At 41.6% G+C, this 26,408-nt stretch overlaps 1 protein-coding gene across 9 annotated transcripts in view; it reads left to right on the top strand.

Annotated features, from left to right (window-relative positions):
* LOC135104928 (uncharacterized) overlaps positions 1–26,408 on the top strand; it is a 221,239-nt gene that overhangs the window by 100,618 nt on the left and 94,213 nt on the right. For all 9 annotated transcript variants that reach the window (XM_064012708.1, XM_064012711.1, XM_064012702.1 and 6 more), the window contains one exon: positions 20,532–20,616. In XM_064012708.1, coding sequence (XP_063868778.1) covers positions 20,532–20,616 — 85 coding nt within the window. The remainder of the gene's footprint in view (positions 1–20,531; positions 20,617–26,408) is intronic.

Here is a 26,408-nt window from a genome sequence, read left to right on the forward strand (position 1 = left end):
CATGGAGGATAGCAAAGTCGTAGGCTAGTTCACCAGGATAGTCAGTGAAGGGAGAGGAAAGCCAAAGCTGGTGGTGAACATTGAAGTCTCCAAGAATGGATATCTCTGCAAAACGGAAGAGAGTCAGAATGTGCTCCACTTTGGAAGTTAAGTAGTCAAAGAATTTCTTATAATCAGAGGAGTTAGGTGAGAGGTATACAGCACAGATAAATTTAGTATGAGAGTGACTCTGTAGTCGTAGCCAGATGGTGGAAAATCGGAAAATTCAAGAGCGTGGGCACGAGAGCAGGTTAAGTCGTTGCGCACATAAACGCAGCATCCAGCTTTGGATCAAAAATGAGGATAGAGAAAGTAGGAGGGAACATAAAAGGGGCTCCTGTCAGTTGCCTCAGACAACTGAGTTTCAGTGAGGAAAAGGTGAGGTTTAGAAAAGGAGAGGTGGTGTTCTACAGATTGAAAATTAGAACTTAGACCGCGAATGTTGCAGAAGTTAATGAAGAAAAAGTTGAGGGGGGTGTCAAGACACTTAGGGTCGTCGACAGAAAGGCAGTCCGACCTGGGGACATTTATGGTTCCCTCCCCAGATGGGGACTCCGAGGCTGGTGTAGGAGTCGCCATGATGATTTTAAAATTTTTGAGTGAAGAGTGTGTGTGTTATTAGGTGCTTGTAGTTTGTCTGGAGGAAGAGAGTTGTGTTTAGAGGGCAGGCTGTGACTTCCCCCTTGTGTTGTGAGACACAAAGGGAAACGTTCAGTGAGGTCACAGCTGGGTTTAATGATAAGTTCACAGCACCCCCTGAACAGTGCTTTAGACCTCACTGGAAGTAATTATCGTAATCCAGTGATCCATCATAACACACTTCAGGTTAGGATAGACAGCAACTAACCCTGGCTGACCGTTCGTCCCCACTTCATCACCCTTCTGCCACCTCACCTCACCTCCCAACTGCCACGTCAGAAAGACTTGCGGCTTGCGCACCGTGTACAGAGGTTAATCCTCGTCTACATAAATATACTGATACACGAACTAATTTAAAAATAAGCAAATAAATAAAATAATTGATATTCCAATTATCATCAGACTGATGATACAGTATAGGTCTCTGAAAGAAAGAAATTTGCATGAAATGTAGATTGTATATGAAGAGAGAAAGAGAGAGAGAGAGAGGTGGTGTGTGGGAAGCGAGGTTATTAGCAACACATAGGCTCTAATCTAATAATTGCCCAGTACAAGGTTTGGCAGCGCTGCAGGCTCAATTCAAAATGGTCAGACCATAGGTACTACTAGGTAAACCTTGTCTATCTTCTCTGGACGTTGAAAGGAGATGAGCTTCTGGCAAAGAAGGTCGTTGATGTAAATGAACTGGAAATATGAAACATTCTTGGCCTGGTCGATGTCCCAAAGATTTTTTTTTTCCTTCACAGTAGCCAAAGAAGGACACGAGCGTTGAAGTTTCTCAAACTCTTGAGGAGTTATCCTCAAGAGTTTGAGAAACTGGAAGTACGAGGGGGGTGAAGCCGTTTGGCCTTATTAGCCTGAGTAGTGATAGCACATACCTGGGCAGAAGAAAAAGCAGTTGCGATGGTGGCAGGAAGACGAGTGTAGAGGAAGACTGCTCAGTAGAGGACACTGAACGGGTATTTGGAGGAAGAGTCATCTTGACAAGCAGTGTCAGGACCACAGGGGTCCTTCACTCCAGGAGCATTCCCTATAAAGGCACTGGCAAATTTGATGGGTGCTCGTACTACAAACCATCAAAATAGGGACAACGTAGATAATAACGCTGGACTGGGAACATATCCATGCCCCCCAAGTAATCCGCCACCAGAACTCTTGGACAGTTAGAGACTTCAGCATCAGGGAGAACCTCTTCAGCTACGACGATGCAGGAGCAGCCAGTATCACTGATAATGGACGAGTTCCTTAATCCATTAATCGTTCTGGCCACAGAAAAAAATCCAACCTTAGAATTTTGCTGGTTAGTCACCGTCTTAAAAGTACATGAGTTCCTAGGACAGCGCGGTCGTATATGCCCTTCCTCTCCACAATGGTGACACTTTGTACTGGATTTGCTAGAGGGTCTGAAGCAGTCAAGACAAATGAGGTGATCTTGATCCTGGTGTCGTTTTGACAGAACGCTTAGGGGAGACATTTGGGTAAGTGTGACGTGCCGAAGCCCAGTTATCAGCAAGTTGAACAACGGTTGCTAGATCCTTTGGCTGATGCTGATGAAGAGGAGCAGTAGGCACCTGTCGAAACGATAATTACTCCCAGTGAGGTTTAAAGCACTTGATCAGAGGGTGCTGTGAACTTATTATTAACCACAGATGTGACCTCACTGAAAGTATCCATTTGTGTCTCACAAGACAAGGTATAAGTCACAGCCCGCCCTCTAAAGACAACTCTCTTCCTTTACACAAAAGTACATGCACCTAATTACACATACACCCTTCTCTCAAAATTAAAAATTATCATGGCGACTCCTACACCAGCCTCGGAGTCCCCTTCTGGAGAGGGGACCACAAATGTCCCCAGGTCGGACTGCTTTTCTAATATCGAACATTAGCGTCTTGACACCCCACCCCCTTAAATTATTCTTCATTAATTTCTGTAACATTCGCGGTCTTAGATCTAATTTTCAATCTGTAGAACACCACCTCTCCTTTACTAAACCTCATCTTCTTTCCTTACTGAAACACAGTTATCTGAGGCAACTGACAGTAGCCTCTGTTCCCTCCTACTTTCTCTATTCTCATTTTTAATCAAAAGCTGGATGTTGCGTTTACGTGCGCAACGACTTAACCTGCTCTCGTGCCCACGCTCTTGAATCTTCCGAGTTTTCTACCTACAACTACAGTCATTCTCAAAACTAAATTTTTCTGTACTCTTTACCTCTCACCTAACTCCTCTTACTATAAGAAATTCTTTGACAGCTTAACTTCCAACTCCCTTCAGTGTTCACCACCAGCTTTGGCTTTCCTCTCCCTTCATTGACCATCTTCGTGAACTAGCCTTCAACTTTGATATCCTCCACAACCTAGAGCAAATGGTGCAACACCCTACTCATGTTCCTGACTGTCTTGGAGATGCGACCAACATTTTTTACCTTTTTCTAACCTCTAATCTTCCTGCTTATGCTGTCACCCTGTCTTCTCCATTGGATTCCTCTAATCACAATCACAATCCCTCCTCAGGATCCCCTAAGCAGAAGTGCCTCTGTTAGTTGGGGGACATGAGGAGGTATTTTGTTGATTTTCCTTGGAATGACTACTGCTTCCGTGTCAGAGACCCGTCTCTGTGTGTCGAGCACATAACAAAGGTGATGGTGTCTTGACACCCCCCTCAACTTTTTTTTTTCATTAATTTCTGCAACATTCGCGATCTTAGATCTAATTTTCAATATGTAGAACACCACCTCTCCTTTACTAGACCTCATCTTCTTCCTCACTCTTTTTATACGACCTAAACCTTCCAAACGTTGGTTTAACACAACTCTGTTCTCGTGCTCTACATGATAAAGAGGTGGCCCACAAAAGGTACTTGAGCCTTCCATCACCAGAATCTCATGCACTTTATATTCCTACCAGGAACCATGCCAAGTCTGTTCTCCAACTAGCCAAAAACTCCTTCATTAATAGAAAGTATTAAATTCTCTCAAGATCTAACTCCCCTCATGACTTCTGGCACCTAGCCAAAAACATCTCCAATAACTTTGCTTCTTCTTCTTTCCCTCCTTTATTTCAATCAGATGGTACAACTGCTATCACATCTATCTCTAAAGCTGAGCTCTTCTCTCAAACCTTTACTAAAACTCTACCTTGGACGATTCAGGGCTTGTTCCTCCCTCTCCTCTACCTTCTGACTACTTCGCAATGATGTTTTCCATGCCCTGGCTGGCCTAAACCCTCGGAAGGCTTATGGACCTGATGGGGTCCCTCGTATTGTTCTCCGAAATTGTGCCTCCGTGCTTGCACTTTGCCTAGTCAAACTCTTTCAGCTCTGTCTGTCAACATCTACCTTTCTTTCTTGCTGGAAGTTTGCCTACATTCATCTTATTCCTAAAAAGGGGGACCGTTCTAATCCTTCAAACTACCGTCCTGTTGCTTTAATTTCCTGGCTATCTATAGTTTTTAAATTTATCCTCAGCAGGAAGATTCTTAAACATGTATCACTTCATACCATTTTATCTGAACGCCAGTATGGGTTCCGTCAAGGCCACTCTACTGGTGATCTTCCGGCTTTCCTTATTGAGTCTTGGTTATCTCTTTTTAGAGACTTAGGTGAAACTTTTACTGTTTCCTTAGACATATCAAAAGCTTTTGATAGAGTCTGGCACAAAACTTTGATTTCCAAACTACCCTCCTACTTATTCTGTCCTCCCCTCTGCAACTATATCTCAAGTTTTCTCTCTGACCGTTCTATTGCTGCTGTGGTTAACAGTCACTGTCCTTTTCCTAAATGTATTAACAGTGGTATTCCTCAGGGTTCTGTCCTGTCACCCACTCTCTTCCTATCATCAATGACCTTCTAAACCAAACTTCTTGGCCTATCCAGTCATTCGCTGATGATACCACCCTGCACTTTTCAACGTCTTTTCGTAGACGTCGAACCCTTTAGCAAGTAAACATTTCACGCAGGGAATCCACAGACCAGCTGACTTCTGATCTCTCTAAAATTTCTGATTGGGGCAGAGCAAACTTATCATTGTTCAATGTCTCAAAAACTCAATTCCTCCATCTTTCAACTCAACACAATCTTCCAGACATCTGTCCGCTCTACTTTAATGACTCTCAACTGGGCCCCTCTTCTACATTGAACATCCTCGGTCTGTCCTTTTCTTATAATCTAAACTGGAAGCTTCACATCTCATCTCTAGCTAAAACAGCTTCTATGAAATTAGGTGTTCTGAGACGTCTCCTCCAGTTTTTCTCACTCCCTCCGAACCTGCTGCTAACTTTGTACAGGGGCCCTATCCGTCCATGTATGAAATTAGCTTCACATGTCTGGGGGGGTTCCGCTCATACCGCTCTTCTAGACAGGGTGAAACAAAAAGATTTTCGTCTTATCAACTCCTCTCTAACTGACAGTCTCCATGCCTCTCTTTTATCGCCGCAATGTTGCATCTCTAGCTATCTTCTGCCGCTATTTTCATGCTAACTACTCTTCTGATCTTGCTAACTTCATGCTTCACCTCCTCCCGCGACCTCGCTGAACAAGGCTTTCTTCTTTCTCTCACCCCTATTCTGTCCACCTCTCTGATGCAAGACTTAACCAGTATTCTCAATCATTCCTTCCTTTTTATGGTAAACTCTTGAACTCCCTGTCTTCAAGAAGGAGGTTTCAATACTCTTATCCTTCAATTTTTTACTACCGCTTTGGACCCTGTTCGGGAACTGACATCTCAGTGGGCTTTTTTTTTTCTTTTTTTTTTGCGCTTGGCCAGTGTCCCTCCTACATAGAAAAAAATAAATAAAGAAGAGGCGAAGCTTTGGAAACCAAGAAGACAAGAACTGATGCAGAAGAATAAAGTCCATGAGGCTGTCGTATGACTATGATGTAGCAAGCCTCTAACCATGTCTGGAATAGGTGGTAGAGGTGAACAGCGAACTGCTGGTAAGTTTCGCCAACCCTGATTTTGGCACTACGAAAGTCTAAACGATAACCATCCGGGGTTTTGTTGAAGCCTGCCACCAATGGCAGAGAGAGTAATCTTTAGTGATCTCTAAAGACAAAGAAACGTACACACAGACGCAAATAATATTGTTTTAAACTCGGAGAAAATATCTGAAATGTCAATAATATATATTATTGTTCTAGAGAATCTAGTACACTGCTTAGGACACCAAATGTGATTAATATTGTGGAGGACTTTCCACCATTAAAAATTGTATGTTGTTGTCAGTTTGTTAAATAATCTTTAAACTATGAAAGCATTTGCCCTCGAATTCCATAATAGTACATTTTACTCAAAAAAAAAAAAAAAATGTGGTTAGATGAGAGTCCTCGCCTGTACTACGAGGACAATCCACTCAGTGTTAAATTTTTGCCCTCGCCACGACGGTGAGCCTCCAGTGAATAGAGGGAAACACTGTTTTCGCTTGCATGAGTTTACCATCACCTGCACCATTTGATAGCTAATCTTTCTGGAATTAACATGCCCATTAACTTCACTCTATATAATTTTTTTGCAAGAATAATAAATTTCTGCATTACAGTAAGGTTGGATACGACTTAATGTAATATTTGACGGTATTCTCTTAATAAAACTAAAACTCTCTATGCGCCCCTCTCAAATTAATAAATTCCACAGCACCTACTCTAGACTGTTGTGCCACACACATTCTTTGGTAAAGCCAATGATGTTAATGTTAGCAAACCAGTATAATTATTTATCCTCCCATGAACAGTATTACTTTGCTTACCAGTGTAAGTGATTTTTAAGACTCTCTCTCTCTCTCTCTCTCTCTCTCTCTCTCTCTCTCTCTCTCTCTCTCTCTCTCTCTCTCTCTCTCTCTCTCTCTCTCTCTCTCTTCCTATTGCATACTTCCATATTTCCATAATTATATAATCAATTATTTATTCTTTGCACAGTAGTAGGCTTTAGCGAGGCTCCAGCTATAAGAACCATATGTTAGGACTGATAAAATGCACCGGTTTCCAATGTAATTATTTTCTTCTTTTGAGAGAGAGAGAGAGAGAGAGAGAGAGAGAGAGAGAGAGAGAGAGAGAGAGAGAGAGAGAGAGAGAGAGAGAAATATCACTCTCCATTACATTACTTGTTTTCACAAAGGCGCTCCATCCTACTCTTATCCTTCTGTTGACTTATTTTCAAGATATTGGGTCAAACTTTTATGCCTAAATAAATACCGCATATTCCTTAACACATTCTATGATTTGATTCTCGATTCAGATTTTTTTTTTTTTTTTTTGTCTGTTTTAAAGTTGTTGAACATTTTTTTCCTTCATATTCATTCTCAATCCTATATTTCTTCTATGTATAAATATAAAATAATCTAAACTCGTGATGTCATCTCTAAATTAAAGGCAGCGTTACCACCAACAGTGATGCTGGCGGTTATGGAAGTGTTATGGAAGTAATGATGTCAGAACAAACAAATGTATGCTAAATAATATGTTCTGTTTTATGAAAATTGGTGTAAACTAGTGTAATAAGTTAGTAGTGTCTTAAGTTCCGGTGCTATGAAGGTTAAGTAAAAGTTAAGTAATTGAGGGAAGTGTAATCGCCAGCTGTGCCGCCTCACAAGGTCCTGTGAGGCTGGTGGTGAGAGACTAATATGAGGCATGAAACACTAAGGACACTAAGTTAATTAGAATAGAAATTAAGGAAACTGAATTCATTATAGTAGTAAATTGCAGTAGTGAAGTTGTGTGAGAAGCACTAACTGTGGAGAGCTTAGCTGTAGAGAGGTAGTGAGGGTCGTGATTACGTGGTAAAATTGATGACATGGCGTGTAGGGTAGATAAGATACATGGGTCACCCAGGAACTATTGCTGATCTAAGGGTAAGATGGGCAGGCGCGGGGCACCGCGGACCAGCAGGGACGAAGCTCTGAATGGCAGATTCCTTTGTACCGTCATCGAGTTAGGGTGTGGCTACTCCAGGAAAGATCGGACCACTACAATACAGACGCAGGTGTTGCTTGGTGACAGGCCTCCTTAAGACCCCTCGTAATACAGATGTGAGGTCCACACCTGTATTACGAGGGGTTGATTGCCCTAATTAGCATAATCCATGATTAGTGATGCGTCATGCTGATACAGTATGTAATGGTTTTGATACAGTATGTAATAGTTAATAGTGCTACGCACTATTATCCTTTAGCTACCTCCGGGTAGCTACAGGCAGCACTGTGAATCTTATATTTGCCTTGTGTAATCTCTTAATTCATACTTGGCATAGTACTCAACGCTGTGTAAATCACAGAAAAAAATAATAATTGATCGCTTGCTTAATAATTATCAGGTTTAATCACAAGATTGGGTCATAAGTCATAAGTAATGGTACTGGGATTTGAATAAATAGGATATAAGAAGTCAGTATTCACAGGCTCACATGGTTGGCTACACCATGCGATTTGGATCTGGGAATGTCTGGGGTCTGGAAATGGTACCTTGGCCTAAATTTATGTAGGTACTACCTATAAATTATTCATCATGATACTTAAACATATTGCTAAGATATTAGTGCGTTGTGGACCTTAATGTTGGTTAGATATGTCAGGAAAGCTATTTAATCCAGAGGTTCAGAAGGCAGGGAAAATAAGAGAGGACGAGGCGTCACGCTTTATGTTAGGGACACATTACAATGCTGCATTAATAGTAACATAGAAACAGATAGGAAAATAGAGTCGATAATGGTTGATATCAATGAAGAATTACAATTAATAGTACGTACTGAAATTAGTGTACAGGCCACCGAATACCACAAAAGAGAAGCTAGTAGCTCAATATTGCAGGAGATAAATAGAGCAGGCACAGTCAGGCATGTGTGGTAAATTTTAATTTTAGTAATATTGACTAGAACCTGATGATGGGTAACACTGAAGCAGAGGAATCTCTTAATGTAGTTCAGAACAATTATTTAAACCAGGTAATCTTAGAAATCACAAAGGAAAATAATATTCTAGATTTAATTTTGACTAACAGGGAGGACTAACAGCAGTCACACAGGCGGAGGTTGGAGGACAGTTAGCAGGTAACAGTGACCATTTTGAAATTAGTACGGATTAAAATGGGAGGAATTCTCTAGAAACAAAGCAAGGTGATGGAAAGCTAGTTAATTATGGGAAAGAGATGAGTAAAATTCTGTAAGATGCCTGACTTTAGGAAAGCAGATTTTGAAGGATTAAGAAAGGAACTCCAGGGAGTTCACTGGCAACGGATGGAGGGGTACGGGCAGGTGAGATCCAAGACAGAGGTGAGGAAGATAAGGCAAGGTGAGGGAGGTGGGCAGGAAGTGAGAAATGACCGGATGAGTTGGTGGGAAGAGAGAGAGGGAGATATGCTAAGGTGCGAGTATGGTGCTGGCAGGTCAGGTCATCTTGAGGTGGGCGAAGTGAGGTCGAGTTTGGTGAAAAATGGAGTGGAGGCAATGAAGGGGGCCGGAATGGGGGGATTAGGGGAAGTAAAATGTTGATGAGTTGTATAAATACTTCGATGACAGATTACATACTGGCCATAGTAAATATTCCTTATATTGTAGAACAATAAGATCACAGAAGAATAAGGCTAAGTTGTTAAAATACTACATAAGACTGAAAAGTAATATATATATATATATATATATATATATATATATATATATATATATATATATATATATATATATATATATATATTACTTTTCAGTCTTATGTAGTATTTTAACAACTTAGCCTTATTCTTCTGTGATCTTATTGTTCTACAATAAGATTATATATATATATATATATATATATATATATATATATATATATATATATATATATATATATATATATATATATATATATATATATATTGTAACTGCCTGAAGGCAGCTAAAGGATTTTAGACCCACACGGTGACGCGAATCGTATATTGCATTTGTTCAAATCTGAAGACATAAGACATAAGACGTGCGTAGCACTACTAATCATTACATACTGTATCAACATAATGCATCACTAATCATGGATTATGCTAATTAGGACAATCAACCCCTCGTAATACAGATGTGGAACTCACGTGTTTGGGGTCTTAAGAAGGCCTGTCACCAAGTAACACCTGCGTCTGTATTGTAGTGGTCCGATCTTTCCTGGTGTAGGCACACCCTAACTCGGAGGTGGTACAAAGGGATCTCTCCCTCCGGGCTTCGTTCCTGCTGGCCCTCGGCGCCTCACATCTGCCCATCTTACACTTAGGTCAGCAATTGTTCCTAGGTGACTCATTCCTCTACGGAGATCCCTCTGTCTCTTGTCCACCCTACGCGCCATGTAATCAACTTGACCACATTAACACGACTCACTACCTCTCTGCAGCTAAGCTCTCCACAGCTAGTTCCTCTCACACATCTTCACTACTAGAGTTAACTGCTATAATGAATTCAGTTTCCTTAATCTCTACTCTAATTAACTTAGTTTCCTTAGTGTTACCCATGCTTCATATACTAGTTCATTTTAACTCTCATAGCACAGATCATGTTATTTAGCATACGCTTGCTCAACAACAACTTTCACCCGCTCGGCGGTAGCACTCTGCCTGTCGGGCTTTGCTCGAAATTCACATAATACATAAACTCACGTAGTCCCAGCGTCGTCCAATAGAGTTCGTAGCCAGTGACCCCTTTCTCAGCAGTGAAGGGTTTAGAGTTGTGCACACGATCTTTCTCCACAGGAGAGGGCAAACAAGTCTCTTCACCTGATCGGATGACTGACAATTCAGTGCGGCCATTACCTGAACTAGACAACGGCACGTGGTGGAAGAGCAATTACGTTAATGAGTGTAAAAAATCCCGACATTTATGTTATGGTACATGCTGCGGGGATAAACTCCGTAACATACTCACACCACTGCCGAGGCACCATTATGTGCAAAACTGACTGGCGATATTTTCAGCTACACGGCAGTCACTGGGAATCGGTTAGTAAAGCTTTGACATGTTTCCAGCTCCACCTATATGTTTCATTTATGACAGGTTTCATCCTCTTTTCTGGTCAATAACGAGTTTCATACCCTCAGCATCACACCAGTTCTCAGTAGTTCGTCATGGTTCTCCGTTCATTACCACCCTGTTAGTTCTAAGGTCGATGTGCATAGCGACATAACTGTGAGCGCAGAGTTTCAAAAGGCCGCGATGAATAGGTCAGCATTCAAAGATGGCAGGATCTCCAGTGGTCTTTCTCCTTACGATGTGCTCCCCCTGGTGAGGCTCCCGGGACTCGGTGTCACGTGCAAGCATTGAAGAATCCTTGTCCTCCCCCTGGTCTACTACGTTCGGTTCAGTTTTGAGAGTTAACAGTCCTTCCGAAGTGGCCTTGCTTCCTCTCGTGTCCATACAAGTTATCTGAGTCCAAGACGTTCGTTCCTCTCGCTTGAGCGCCATTGCAGGCAGCCAATGATAGTGTTTCGCCTCTGTAAATACACAACCATAAGCACACACATCACTCCCTGGTGGTGTCTAGCCTCTGCAAGCACAAAAGCTCACCCTCTGGTGGTGTTTAGCCTATGCCAGCATACAAATGCACTTCCTGGTGGTGTCTGATCCCTGCAAGCACACAAACTCACTTCCGGATGGAGTTTAGTCTCTGCAAGCACATAAACTCCCTACACGCTACTGGGGTCTAGTCTCTGCAAGCACATAAACTCCCTGCACCCTGCTGGTGTCTAGTCTGCAAGCACATAACCTCCCTGCACCCTGCTGGTGTCTAGTCTCTGCAAACACATAAACTCCCTGCATCCTGCTGGTATCTAGTCTCTGCAAGCACATAAACTCTCTGCACCCTGCTGGTGTCTAGTCTCTGCAAGCACATAAACTCCTGCTGGTGTCTAGTCTCTACAAGCACATAAATTCCTGCTGGTGTCTAGTCTCTGCAAGTACCAAGCACACAAACTCATTCCCTGATCCCTGCAAGCACACAAGATCGCTCCCTGGTGGTGTCTGATGTCTGATCCCTGCAAGCACACAGACTCGTTCTCTAGTGGTAGCCTCTGCAAGCACATCAACTCGTTCTTTCACTAACTCTTTTTCTGGTGGACTGGTGTCCCTTAAGGACCGACTGGTGTCCCTTAAGGACTGATACAAACTCATTCACTTGTAGCACCCTCTGCAAGCACACCAACCCGCTCTCTAGTGGTATCCTCTCAAGCACACCAACTCGTTCTCTAGTGGTATCCTCTGCAAGCACACCAACTCGTTCTCTAGTGTTAGCCTCTGCAAGCATACAGACTCGTTCTGTAGTGGTAGCCTCTGGAAACACACAGACTCGTTCTCTAGTGGTAGCCTCTGGAAGCGCACATACTCGTTCTCTTCCTTATATCTCTCACCAAGCTGCGGATGTCGTTGCAATCGTCCTTTTAGACACTGTAGTCTTTGTTCTGCCATTGTTGTCCGGTAACTTAAGATGAGCATGCCAGAATGGAATAGGGAGCTGGTAGTGCCCATCCACTATATTCCATTTCCTTGAGCATAGGTTAATGACCTCTTTATCCTCCATTGAACAGGCTTCTCCTTCTTCGTAGGTGAATTTACGATCCCATATAGCTTCTATACTTTTTTCGAAACATTCTCCAGCCTTGAGGTGAACGTGAACATTCTACCTCTGTTGTTCTCAGACAAGTCAAACAAGTCGTCCCCATCATTCGTAATGGGTCCATTTACAGTCCATCCTAAAGGGGTACATGTCGAAAGGGGCTCTCCGTGGCTGCCTGACCTCACCTCGAGTGGAATGAATGCTTGTGGTACGTCCAGACCTATCAATAACTTCGCGTTCGATGGTGTTTTACATGGCGTAACTCCCCTCAGGTGGTCCCACGATCTGACCTCTTCATTATTGGCGGCAGCTGTCGCCAAGGAGGCCGGTAAGTGTTTGACAACTAATGTTCTAGGGTTTTTGACCAGTTTGTCGTTTCCTCATTCCCATCTCTTGTGCCTTCAGCGTCGACGTCTCTCTCATGAGCGTGTCTATGGAAACGGACACTGGTCTCCCCACAGCTTGAAGTTGGTTAGCCAAGTGTTCAGTACAATATGCTCGGTCGCTGCCTGAATCTAAGAGGGCCCTAGTAATCAACCCTGTCTGTCCCCTTGAGGGTTTTCTTACATTAACCTTCACTATAGGTAAGGCGCCTTTCTTGCGGCTTGATTGTCAGGTGGAACTGTTGTTCCCACTTAACTGATCGTTGCTGATGTGGCTTGTCTCAGCTCCTCTTGTCCACCTATATGAGTTTCCCTGTACTATCATCGTCACAGTCCGTTTGTCTCTTGTTTCCCTTTCTTCCTTCACTCCTCTGCCATTTGACCGTGTGATGGTTACAATTGGGCTGACACTGCTTCTTTGTTGTTTGTTGCTATGCGGTTTGCTCTCTTGGCGATAATTTGGTCGGTCACTGGCCCTTTTTATCCCCCTTTCGTTGTTCCCAGAGGCGTTTGGTAATGCTTCATCTTCCGTTGGCCTATTGGTGCCCAATGGGTTCCTCATAGGAAAATGTAGAAGGTCTGAGTGGTATTAAGTGCATCCCAGAACTCCACAGAGCTTGCGGCGTCTGCATTCCACCATCTGGTGTCCTTTACCCAGACATGCGTAATATCGTTTCTCATCTCTCACTAGTAGTGTTCTAGCCTGTACAGACATGTCACTGAAATCAGGGCAACTCTGGAGAGAGTGACTTCCCTGGCACACCATACATAGTTGATATGTCCCATGGTACCATGGTTTTTCTCCTCTCACGTCACCAGCCCCACTGGCCACTTTTGAGGATGGGGAAGCTCCTACAGATCTACTTTGCCATATACTCGGATGTTGTTGGGTCCTAGCCAGCCATGCCCATTTTCCTCACTCCAACGTTTCTCTCAGGAATACTTGAAGCCACTCGATGTGTGGGAAATCACTACCATGGTTTTTTCCGATATTCTAAGAGGCTAAATTAGTTTTGCAACACTCTTGCAATCTTCCTCTAAACCACTCAGCTATAAGTCTATTTCCCTCAGGTATCCTAAGTCTTGTAGATTTGTTACACAGTTTACAAGGTCGTGTACTAGGTCTTTCAGGCCTTGTATGTCGTTCCAACTTACAGTTGCTCCATGCCAAACTTTGTTGACTAGTTCACTAACGTATGTCTCTTTATCTCTGTACTCCTCATCCAAAGTGGCGAATGCTTGTTCATATCTCAATTTTGGGTCTTTAATTAGTATACTTCCTTGCAATGCCACCTTTATGGGTCCAACGTAAGCTGATAGGAGCATTTTGAGCTTTGTTCTGTATGGGATGTTCGTCGCCTCCACGTAGTCCCTGAAGGCTTGTCGAAATTCCCAATAGTCCCTACAAGAACCTCCACTAAATGTAAGTGGCGGCATGTAAGCGAGTCTCATGGTGTCCATCATTTCTTTTATGCCTGGAGCCAAAGTTTCACCCTTAGACTGTCTTCTGTCTTCTCCCTTTAATGCTTCCACTGCTGGGCCACCCCATTGTTGGGCGTCGTACCCTACCTTCTCTCTCTGTATCACAACCACTGACTGGCCAAACTATTGTTGGGTGTCGCGCTCTGCTGTTGGTTGTGTTGGGAAAAGGGCGTCATGTGTCATGTTGGTTTTCTTCCCTGCATTCTTCCCCTTCCCTCTCTGATCAGGGTGAACTTCCTCTACCTGGTAACATATTTGAGCGCATTCCTGGCTGGCACTAGGCAAGTAAGTCTTTTTCCCTCTGCTCCCTTTTCCCCTGATTGAGGCAATCTTCCTCCCCCTGGTTTCGTACTGGGGTCCTCTTGGTACGTTCTTCCATGGCTACTTCCGTCAGTTGTTATATCATCTCTTTAATCTCCTTTGTTTGTATGGATGTTTGTGGATAATTCTTTGCTTCGAGAGTATTGTCATCCATGTGAACCTCACTCTCTGACTCTTCGTTTTGCGGTGAGCTCGGCCTTCCATCCATCATTTCTGGGAACTGGGAGTAGATACTTCGTTAAAAGGGTGTTAGCTAAAGGATTGGTAATTGAGTCCGCAGGACTGGTGTTACAGAAGGACTGCCAGAAAGGCTGATTTCACTGAAGGACTGACTGAAGCACTGAAGGACTGACTGAAAGACAGACTGAAGGACTGATGTCCCTTAAGGACATACTGAAGGACTGGCATCCCTTAAGGACTGACTGAAGGACTGGCATCTCTTAAGGACTGACTGAAGGACTGATTGAAGGACTGACTGAAGGAATGATGTCTCTTGAGGACTGACTGAAGGAATGATGTCTCTTGAGGACTGACTGAAGGACTGGTGGGTAAATACTGCATCAACATAATGCATCACTAATCATGGATTATGCTAATTACGGCAATCGATCCCTCGTAATACAGATATGGAACTCACATGTTTGGGGTCTTAAGGAGGCCTGTCACCAAGCAACACCTGTGTCTGTATTGTACTGTGGTGCGGTCCGATCTTTCCTGGAGCAGTCACCCCTAACTCGGAGGCGGTACAAAGGTATCTGTCCCTCCGGGATTCGTTCCTGCTGGCCCTCGGCGCCTCACACCTGCCCATCTTACCCTTAGGTCAGCAATAGATCCCGAGTGACTTATCCCTCTGTGTCTTATCTACCCTATGCGCCATGTCATCAACTTTACGACACAAACGTGACCCTCACTGCCTCTCTGCAGCTAAACTCTCCACAGCTAGTTCCTCTCACACATCTTCACTACTGCAGTTAACTACTATAAAGAATTCAGTTTCCTTAATCTCTACTCTAATTAACTTATCTTCCTTACTGTTACCCATGCTTCATATACTAGTTCACTTGAACTCTCATAACACAGATCATGTTAGTTAGCATACGTTTGCTCAACAACAACTTCTTTCACCCGCTCGACGGTAACAATATATATATATATATATATATATATATATATATATATATATATATATATATATATATATATATATATATATATATATATATATATATATATATATATATATATGAAATTGAAGACAGGGGAAAAGGATTTAATGAATTGGTTAGAATGGTAAGGAAGTTAATGAGGAAGGCTAAAATCTATTTTGAATGAAAAGTAGCTAGCCAGGAGAAGGCTGACCCCAAGGGATTCTGTTAGGAATATAGGAAAAAGAAGAGAGAAATAATAGGTTCATTAAAGGCATCTCATGGAAAGTTAGTTAATTTTTGGGGAAGAGGTAAGTAAAATTCTGAACGAGTATTATTTAAATTTTCATCCAGGAAAACCTGCAGGAAATGCCAGACAGTGAACAGATTTTTGGAGCAGAAGAGAATAAGAAGCTGATAGATATTTTCATAACTAAGGAGAAAGTGAACCAGGAGATAGATAAGCTGAAAAAAAAAAAATGAAGTTACCAAGACCAGACGAAATATATTGCAGAGTACGTAAGGAATGTGAAAAGTTATTAGTGGACCGTTAGTTACTGTCTTTGAGAAATTACTAGATTCAGCAGAATGTGAAAAAAAAAAAAGTTATTAGTGAACCGTTAGTTAGTGTCTTTAAAAAATCGCTGGATTCAGCAAAAGAGGTACCGATAATGTGGAGGCAGGGGAGTGCAGAACCCCTCTTTAACGAAGGAGATAACATGTTAACGTCTAATCATAGACCTGTCAGTTTAACTAGAATTATATATAAAATAATTGAGTCAGTAACTGCAAGAAATATTAACAAACATTTAGACAAGCACAATTTGATAAACTAGTCACAGCATGGCTTCACGAAGGGAAGTCTTGCCTTACGAACTTGTGAATTTTTACGTTAAAGTTTACGAGATAGTTATGACATCTGAACTTTAGTAAGGCATTCGACAAGGTAGCCCTATCAAAGGTTCTTGAGAAAAGTTAGTGCACATGTGATAGATGCGAATGGTGGTTAGGCAACAGGTGACACGGTTATCATAAACGGCTTTAAATCTGAGAAGGACAAGTGGGGTGCCACTGGGATAAGTTTTAGTGAATTTTAGTGCGGTTACTATAGTCCCTTCACTTAAGCTAGATTCCTGACGCCTAGGCGGGTTTTATAAGCTCGCAGCTGATTGGCTGCACCATTCTCTCTCTAGCACTCGCGTCAAGACACATTTTGCATGCTCGAGTGAGAAATGTTTCTATATTTTATGCCATAACTCATTTTATATACTGGATAGCCAATATTGATTGACATCATCAGACTCCGCAGTGACTGTAGAATCAAGATATATTGTAAAAACTTGATAAAAAGGAAAATGGTATTACGACAAATTGAACTGCGAAGATGTAAAAAAAAAAAGAAAAAAATATTTATAACGTACTTATGCTCGCTATTTTCAGCAGTTGTTCATTAAATGTTGAAATATATCATTACGTAAAAATAATAAAATAAAATAAAATAAATAAAAAACTAGTGAACACTATAATGTGATCAGAATGCAAATAAAACTCCATATATTGAAAACACAGAGTCATTTATAGCAACCATCACGGCGGCGCAACACTTTGAGTGATGATTGGTAGTAGAGGAGGGTCCTGGCAGGGATGACGGAGCAGCAGCGACACTGAGAGAACCTTCCAGAATTGTGATATATAGATAGATAGATAGATATAGATATATATATAGATAGATAGATATAGATACAGATATATAGATCGATAGATATGAAGAGATAGATAGATATAGATATAGATATATAGATCGATAGATATAAAGAGATAGATAGATAGATATAGAAGAATATAGATGTAGACAGATATGCATTTATGGGTAGGCTGGGACTGACTGTTAGGCAAAATTTGTCTCACAACACTTCAGTTTTCATGAATCAGGTTGTTAATGCTGTGTCATTAGGAAGCTTTAAAAGATTAGACAAATTTATGGATGGGGATGATAGATGGAAATAAGTAGATATGTTTCATACAGGGACTGCCATGTGTAGGTCTGGCGGCTTCTTGCAGCTTCCCTTATTTTCTTATGTTCTTATGTTTTTATTTGTGAGAAAAACATTGTGGCAGCTAATTCTACACTGCAGCCACTCTCACACCCCACTTCAGTACATGAAAACTTATGAGCCTGATTCAAGGTGTCATGTTATTGGCCGAGTTTACCTTGAATGGGATCACGTTTTCTTAGTGTCCCCCGTGTTCCGGTTACCTTCCTTTCGGACATATCCTTATTATTGGTTATAAGTAGTGTAAGGCTTATTTACTCTTTTTATATCATGTAGTATTACTCTCTTCATAATTTAAGTTCTCTATATCTTTGTATGTAGAAGGGAGGAAGTATAATTGAGGTGGAAATATGTTGAAACGAGGGGAGCTTGAGTGGGCAACAACACATTCCAAGGAGGGGAAGGCAGAGCGCTTTAGTTCGTGAGGTATATCGGAGGGAAGGCGTTTCTCAGGGAAGAATCTTGGTGTGGATTGGTGATGGAGTGGTGTGTGGAGGTATTAATGGTGTATGTAGCCGCACCGGGTAGGCATCAATTGGCTCTCAGGTGATCTGTTTTACTGATCACACCCATCATCGTAGGGTCGAGGAAAGGCAGTTCTCCCTGACACGTTTATTGATGAGGTAGGCATGACCGTAAGAACTGCGAACAAGTTCTCGGTCTCAATTCCTTACAAAATAACATTATACATGGATATTAAACACTTTCAACATATTACAATATTCATTAACAATACATGCAATTAACTTAGCACTATGACAATCAGTTTTTACTACAAAATTAAAGTATTTACCTCGGTCACCATCCTGCCCGTCTTTGTCTGAGCGCGACTTGGCCGTGAGTGATGCCCGCAGGCGACTAGCAGGTTAACCCCACACTACTAACAAGTGAGCATCGGCTTCGGTGCTTAATATAGCATTAAATACTGATACTTACACATATTACACGTTTTCATGCAAATAGAAAACTATTGAACATTTCACTTATAAATGCCGAGGAATAATGACGTGAGGTACATACACTTTACATACAGTAACAGTGTAGCGGTATAACCTTGATATCCAGGATCAGGTTAGTGAGTCTTTTGTGGTACCAAGAGCTCTTGTCCGCTGAAATTCGGTTGTTGAGTTGTGCCGGTGACGCTGTTCGAAGGGGTCATAGGTCAAACTGGCTGCCATTTTGTGAGTGGAGGTTGTGGTGTTGACCTTGGAAGCTGGTGTTGTGATGTATTGATGATTTTGGGGATGATGCTATGGTATTATAAGTAATCTTTGGTGATGATAGTGATCTGTGAGGCTTGAGGAGGTGAAATACAGGAATTAGTGTCTGGGGACGCGGTAATGGCGTCTGAGTAAATTCCTGCGGTTGAGGAAATATTTCTGTGACTGATGGAGGTGTAAACGGGTTCTGGTGTTGTGTGTAGTAACGTGTACTACCTCATGTTGTTTGTGAATTATTATTAGTATTAATATATGTGCTTGTAACATAGAATAATCGTGTTTTCTTCTCCCCCAACACTGATCTGGTATTAGAGGTGATTCCAGGTGTGTTGTGTCAAGGTAAAGGTAGAGTGAGAGGGTATAATTCTGGCGATTTCGGATAGGTCGGGTAGGCATTCGAAGCCTTTAAAAATCCAGACCTTTAAAACTTTCCGGGATCAGTGTAACGTCCACTTTCTTGGAAAGATAACTGGGATCGTACGATCGTAAGTAAGTAAGTGATCGTAACAAAGGAAAGACAATGAATGACTCGGTCACAATGTCATGTAACCATTAGGCTGATGCATAACCTGTCATCTGAGAAGCCCAGTACAATACCAATGACACAGACCTTAGTTATGAGTTCATCACACAAAGTAAGGTGGAATTCCGAGTCTTCTTAGGGCTGGTTGTTGTTACTGTTATTATCTTTATTATTTATTTATTATTATTATTAGTAGTAGTAGTAGTAGTAGTATTGTTGTATTAGATTTTTCTCCTCGTTTTCCTCCTCTCTGCCTGGCCTTTGCGAGTGTGAATGTTAGGTAGGTTTGTTTAATATCCATATTTGGAGGATGAAGAAAGGGATCTGTGAATAGGAGAGACTGTATATATTTTTTTCTTTATCTATGTAGTATTACTATTATTTAATTGCACCTTTCCTTTTAAAATAACAAATTTGTTATTTGATGTCAACTTTTGCCGCCAGCAGTGCTGTTGGCAGTAGGTGCCGGCAGAGAAGTGTTGGCGGCGCTCGGATGTGTGGCTTGTTCGGTTAGCAGTCTTACCAAGGAACAGGGCCGTGTGTAAATCTTGTAAAAACACTGAAACTTTAGTACCTGGTGTTTCCACATACCTGCTAATTCTTATTGAACTAAACATCGGTAAACAGAACCAGAGAGAGAGAGAGAGAGAGAGAGAGAGAGAGAGAGAGAGAGAGAGAGAGAGTACAACAGTGACAACCTCATCTTAGTCAACCTCACCGATTCATCATAACAGTCAGCAAGTTACCTCACCTCTTAAGAGCCCCAAGAAAGCGAATAAAAGGGCAAATCCTCATTCCACTTGGAATTATTTGAACAGTACATTTCTGAGCAAGACAAAAAGAAAAAACCCATCTTAGCAACGTATAGGCGAATAAAGAGCAGTGTGAGTGGACAAAACGCAATTCTCCTCACGTTCTTTAAAGCGACGGCTGAGTGTTTTAGTCCTCTTGACGCTGCCTTAACGCGGCGACCAGCTTGGCCATTAGAGTGTGCCGTCCTCCTAGTATACAGACTCCTTGGCTAGATTAGATACCAAACATCTTCCAGAATCATGCCTTGAACATGTTCAGAACAATGGTGTTATAGACAAAATTGTTTTGGGCAATGATTTCAGACAGTGTTCACGGGCAAGTACGGTCACATCAATAAAGTTGCTTTCTTTTCACCTTCAGGGAACATCAAGGTAACACATCGACGCTGAAGATCAAACATATACCAGGTGTTTCTTCCTACGAACTCAAGCTCGAGCCTCCAAAGGTAATTTTCCTTCCTAATGTCGAAGCTTTGCTTCATATTAATTCGGTTTATCTAATAATATTAACATTGATGAAAATAATAATGATAATAATAATAATAATAATAATAATAATAATAATAATAATAATAATAATAATAATAATAATAACGATAAATGATTTATTGATAACTGGTAATGCAGCTTGAGAACTGAGAATGCACAGTGAGATGTGTGGATTACATATATAGATAGTTATATTACTGCTACTACTACTACTATTACTACTACTACTGCTAATAACAATAATAATAATAATAATAATAATAATAATAATAATAATAATAATAATAATAATAGTAATAATAATAATGTATCAGTCTCAACAATTACTGTTATATATATATATATATATATATATATATATATATATATATATATATATATATATATATATATATATATATATATATATATATATATATATGTGTGTGTGTGTGTGTGTGTGTGTGTGTGTGTGTGTATGTGTGTGTGTGTGTGTGTGTATTTCACTAATTCATATATTCATCCCACGTGTACCATGGCCAGCCAGTCCTCTCTCCACCTCTTAATAGAATTTCACACCCACTTGCAGTACTTAGGGATAACACCTTGGAACATATGTTCGTCTTCCTTCCTGGTCATTTCTCCTCCTTCTCTACCGCAATGGAATTTCATTTGGATTTGAGCTTAAGTAGGATATCAGCAATTTCATTTTCTTGAATGGAAGGGAGTGGTTGTTCTAATTGATTATTATTATCAAGGACTGTATACTAGGAGGATGGTTCACTCAATGTTAATTTTTTTTGCTCTCCTCGCGACGATTGCACCTCCAATGGCCAAAGGGTAACATTACTCTCGCTTGCATAAGTTTACCATTACCCGCACCATTTGAGAGTTAATTTTTCTTGAGTTATCATTCCCACTAGCTACACTGTTCAATATTTGGCTGCAGAAATTATAAATTTATGCATTATGATAAAGTTTGGTACAACTGAGTGTAATACTTACCGGTAATCCCTTTATTAACCAAAAATGTAAGTACCATATCACCCCATTTAATCTCTCTACGTGCCCTTCTCATATGAAAAATTCCAAAACACCCACTGCAGTCGGTTGTACCACATTTTGTGGCAAAGCCACTGGCGGTAATGTCAGCAAGGACTCTATACTTGTATATAAACAGAGTACCCTTGATATTAGTAAACTAGTACAATTATTTCTTCATGGATACTAACTACTCCCATGCAAGCCATTTTCAAGACGCCTTTAATAAGGCACCAAGCTCTCCGAGCCTTATGTTAAGGCTGATTAAATATACTGATTACATGTGTACTTTTCTTCTCATTGAGACTGGGAAATTACTCTTCGTTACATTGCTTGTTGTCGCAAAGGCATTCCATCCTATTTCTTTCCTATTTTTTTTTATCGAACTATTTTTCTTCCTACATAAATACTGTATATTCCTAACACATGCTATGACTTCATTCTCGATTCTAATTTATTTGTCTAATATAAAGCTGTTGAACACTTTTTCTTGTCTTCATATTCATCCTCAACCCTATTGTATTCCTGTATAACTAAAATAATCTCCTGAAGCTCATCTGTGGATTTCCTCAACATCAGAAGTCATGATGTCACCCCTAAATTAAAGGAAACACTGTAAATATTGTATTTGCCTCGTGTAATCTAATTAATTTTTGACACAGTATTCATTGTTATATAAATCACAGAGAAAACCCAGTCATTGCTTGCTTGCTTAATCATTACCATGAAGGCTTAATCACAAGGCTGGATCATATATAAATCATAAGTAATGGCATTGGAGCTTTGGACAAAAGGGATAAGGGGGTCAACATTCACAAGCTCACCTGATTGACTATCCCAAGAGATTTGGATGGTCATGTCTGGAAATCGTACCTTGGCCTAAATATACCTATACTGAAACATGTTCCTTAGATATTTGTGCACTTGAATATTGAGCATGATAGGCGAGCTAAAAGACTGTGGCAGATAATTCCACATTGTAGCCACCTTCACATCACACTTCACTACATGAAAACTTATGAGCACATGAAAACTTATGAGCTCCATTCTTGGAGACTTCAATGTTCACCACCAGCTTTGGCTTTCCTCTCCCTTCACTGACCATCCTGATGAACTAGACTTCAACTTTGCTATCCTCCACGACCTAGAGCAATTGGTGCAACACCCTACTCGTATTCCTGACCGTCTTGGAGATACGCCCAAGATTCTTGATCTTTTCCTGACCTCTAATCCTTTTGCTTATGCTGTCACCCTGTCTTATCCGTTGGCCTCCTCCGATCACAATCTCATATCTGTATCTTGTCCTATCGCTCCAATCCCTCAGGATCCCCCTAAACGAAGGTGCCTCTGGCGTTTTGCCTCTGCTAGTTGGGGGAACGTGAGGAGGTATTTTGCTGATTTTCCTTGGAATGACTACTGCTTCTATGTCAGAGACCCGTCTTTGTGTGCTGAGCGCATAACAGAGGTGATAGTGTAGCATGGAGGCGTACATTCCTCACTCTTTTTCTCAACCTAAACCTTCCAAACCTTGGTTTAACACAGCTTGTTCTCGTGCTATACATGATAGAGAGGTGGCCCACAAAAGGTACTTAAGCCTTCCAGAATCTCATGCACTTTATATTTCTGCACGGAACCATGCCAAGTCTGTTCTCCAACTAGCCAAAAACTCCTTCATTAACAGAAAGTGTCAAAATCTTTCAAGATCTAACTCACCTCGTGACTTCTGGCATCTAGCCAAAAATATTTCCAACAACTTTGCTTCTTCTTCTTTCCCTCCTTTATTTCAACCAGATAGCACCACTGCTATCACATCTATTTCTAAAGCTGAACTCTTCGCTCAAACCTTCGCTAAAAACTCTACCTTGGACAATTCTGGGCTTGTTCCTCCCTCTCCTCCACCCTCTGACTACTTCATGCTACCTATTAAAATTCTTCGCAATGATGTTTTCCATGCCCTCGCTGACCTAAACCTTCGGAAGGCTTATGGACGTGATGGGGTTAATCCTATTGTTCTCCGAAACTGTGCCTCCGTGCTTACAACTTGCCTAGTCAAACTCTCCGCTCTGCCTGTCAACATCTACCTTTCCTTCTTGCTGGAAGTTTGCCTACATTCAGCCTATTCCTAAAAAGGGTGACCGTTCTAGTCCCTCAAACTAGCGTCCTATTGCTTTAATTTTCTGCCTATCTAAAGTTTTTAATCTATCCTCAACAGGAAGATTCTTAAACATGTATCACTTCACAACCTTCTATCTGATCGCCAGTATGGGTTCCGTCAAGGTCGCTCCACTGGTGATCTCCTTGCTGAGTTTTCGTCATCCTCGTTTAGAGATTTTGGTGAAACTTGCTGTTGCCTTGGACATATCAAAACCTTTTGATAGAGTCTGGCACAAAGCTTTGATTTCCAAACTACCCTCCTACGGCTTCTATCCTTCTCTCTGTAACTTCATCTCAAGTTTCCTATCTGACCGTTCTATTGCTGCTGTGGTAGACGGTCACTGTTCTTCTCCTAAATCTATTAACAGTGGTGTTTCTCAGGGTTCTGTCCTGTCCCCCACTCTCTTATTATTATTCATTAATGATCTTCTAAACCAAACTTCTTGTCCTATCCACTCTTACGTTGATGATACTACCCTGCACTTTTCCACGTCTTTTCATAGACGTCCAACCCTTCAGGAGGTAAACACATCACGCAGGGAAGCCACAGAACGCTTGACTTCTGATCTTTCTAAAATTTCTGATTGGGGCAGAGCAAACCTGGTATTGTTCAATGTTTCAAAACCTCAATTTTTCCATCTATCAACTTGACACAACCTTCCAGACAACTATCCTCCCTTCTTCAATGACACTCAACTGTGCCCCTCTTCTACACTGAACATCCTCGGTCTGTCCTTTACTTATAATCTGAACAGGAAACCACATCTCATCTCTAGCTAAAACAGCTTCTATGAAGTTAGGTGTTCCGCCAGTTTTTCTCAGCGCCCCCAGCTGCTAACTGTGTACAAGGGCTTTAGCTGTCCATGTACGGAGTATGCTTCACATGTCTGCGGGGTTCCACTCATACCGCTCTTCTACACAGGGTGGAATCAAAAGCTTTTCGTCTCATCAACTCCTCTCCTCTAACTGACTGTCTTCAGCCTCTCTCTCATCGCCGCAATGTTGCATCTCAAGCTGTCTTCTACCGCTATTTTCATGCTAACTGCTCTACTGATCTTGCTAAGTGTATGCCTCCCCTCCTCCCGCGGCCTCGCTGCACAAGACTTTCTTCTTTCTCTCACCCCTATTCTGTCCACCTCTCTAATGGAAGAGTTAACAAGTATTCTCAATCATTCGTCCCTTTCGCTGGTAAACTCTGGAACTCCCTGCCTGTTTTTGTATTCCCACCTTCGTATGACTTGAATTCCTTCAAAAGGGAGGTTTGAAGACACTCATCCTTCAATTTTTGACTACCGCTTTGGAACCTTTTATGGCATCTCAGTGGGCACTTTTGTTTTTTACTGGATTTTTTGTTGCCCTTGGCCAGTGTCTCTCCATAAAAAAAATAAAAAAAATGGAATGGCCATGAGTAGCTCGGTCACAATGCCGTGTAACCATTAACCTGGTACATAGCCTATCATCTGAAAAGTCTAGTACAATACTAATGACATGACACAGACTTCAGGTACATAAAGAGTTCATCACACAAAATAACTAGGAACTTCCAAGTCTAAAAAAATGTTACATCTCTTCTCAGGTTCCTTAGAAAAGCCAAAAAAGAACAAATCTTTATTCCACTCGTAATTATCTGAACAGTACATTACTGAGCATGATCAAATATCCATCTTAGCAACATATATGCGAACAAAAAGCTGCATAAGTCGGCAAATCGCTTCTCTTCATACGTTCTCAATTGCGGCGGCTGAGTATTTTTACCTTCTGGGTATTTGGTGGCGCTGAATTCGCGCGACGACCAGCTCGCACGTTGGAGTATACTGTCCTCCTACTATAAAAGAGTCCTTGATTATATGCAGTAGTAGCCCATGTGTTCCCAGGGTAGAAGGACACATGAATAAAAGGACTGTAATATACTGAATAATACTGGTGTAGAAAGACACATGAATAAAAGGACTAGAGTATATTGAGTGATACAGGTGTATAACAGAGGTCGAGCGCAGGCACACGTCCACAGCAGCAAAGAGTACCACCACTGCAACTGACATTCAGCAAAGACTACTTACCACAGGAACAGAGAAGGTGGTTTTGTTGGGTGGCGGTAATGAGGAGACTGAGGTGGAGAACACAGCGTCGTGTGGCAGAGTAGCGTCGCAAGCAGCCGGCAGTCACCACGCAGTCTCTCAAGCAGGATCACAAATCTCTTCTGGGGGCGCAGATATCTATACCGCTGCCCCCATTATGTTCTGGATGATTACATGTAGTAGTAGCAGGCAGCAGGTAGCCCGAAGAAAGCCCAATACACAAAATACCGAAGCAGCTGGCAGAGCGGGCATCACATTGGCTGGGGGACACAGTCAGGGAACGGTGTAACGCCAAGGTGCCCTCTATTCCAGCGTTACCGCCAATATGGTTTAGTTGATTATATGTAGTAGTAGTCCATGTGTTTCCAGAGTAGAAGGATATACAGAGTAAAAGGAATGGAGTATATTGAATAAAACTAATGTACAAGGGAAGCGGGCAGCCACACATATGGGTATAACCAAGGCAAGCCCAAGACTGACTAGCAGTGTTGTCAGTG

Source organism: Scylla paramamosain, chromosome 11 (assembly GCF_035594125.1).
Source record: "Scylla paramamosain isolate STU-SP2022 chromosome 11, ASM3559412v1, whole genome shotgun sequence".
Lineage (NCBI taxonomy): Eukaryota > Metazoa > Arthropoda > Malacostraca > Decapoda > Portunidae > Scylla > Scylla paramamosain.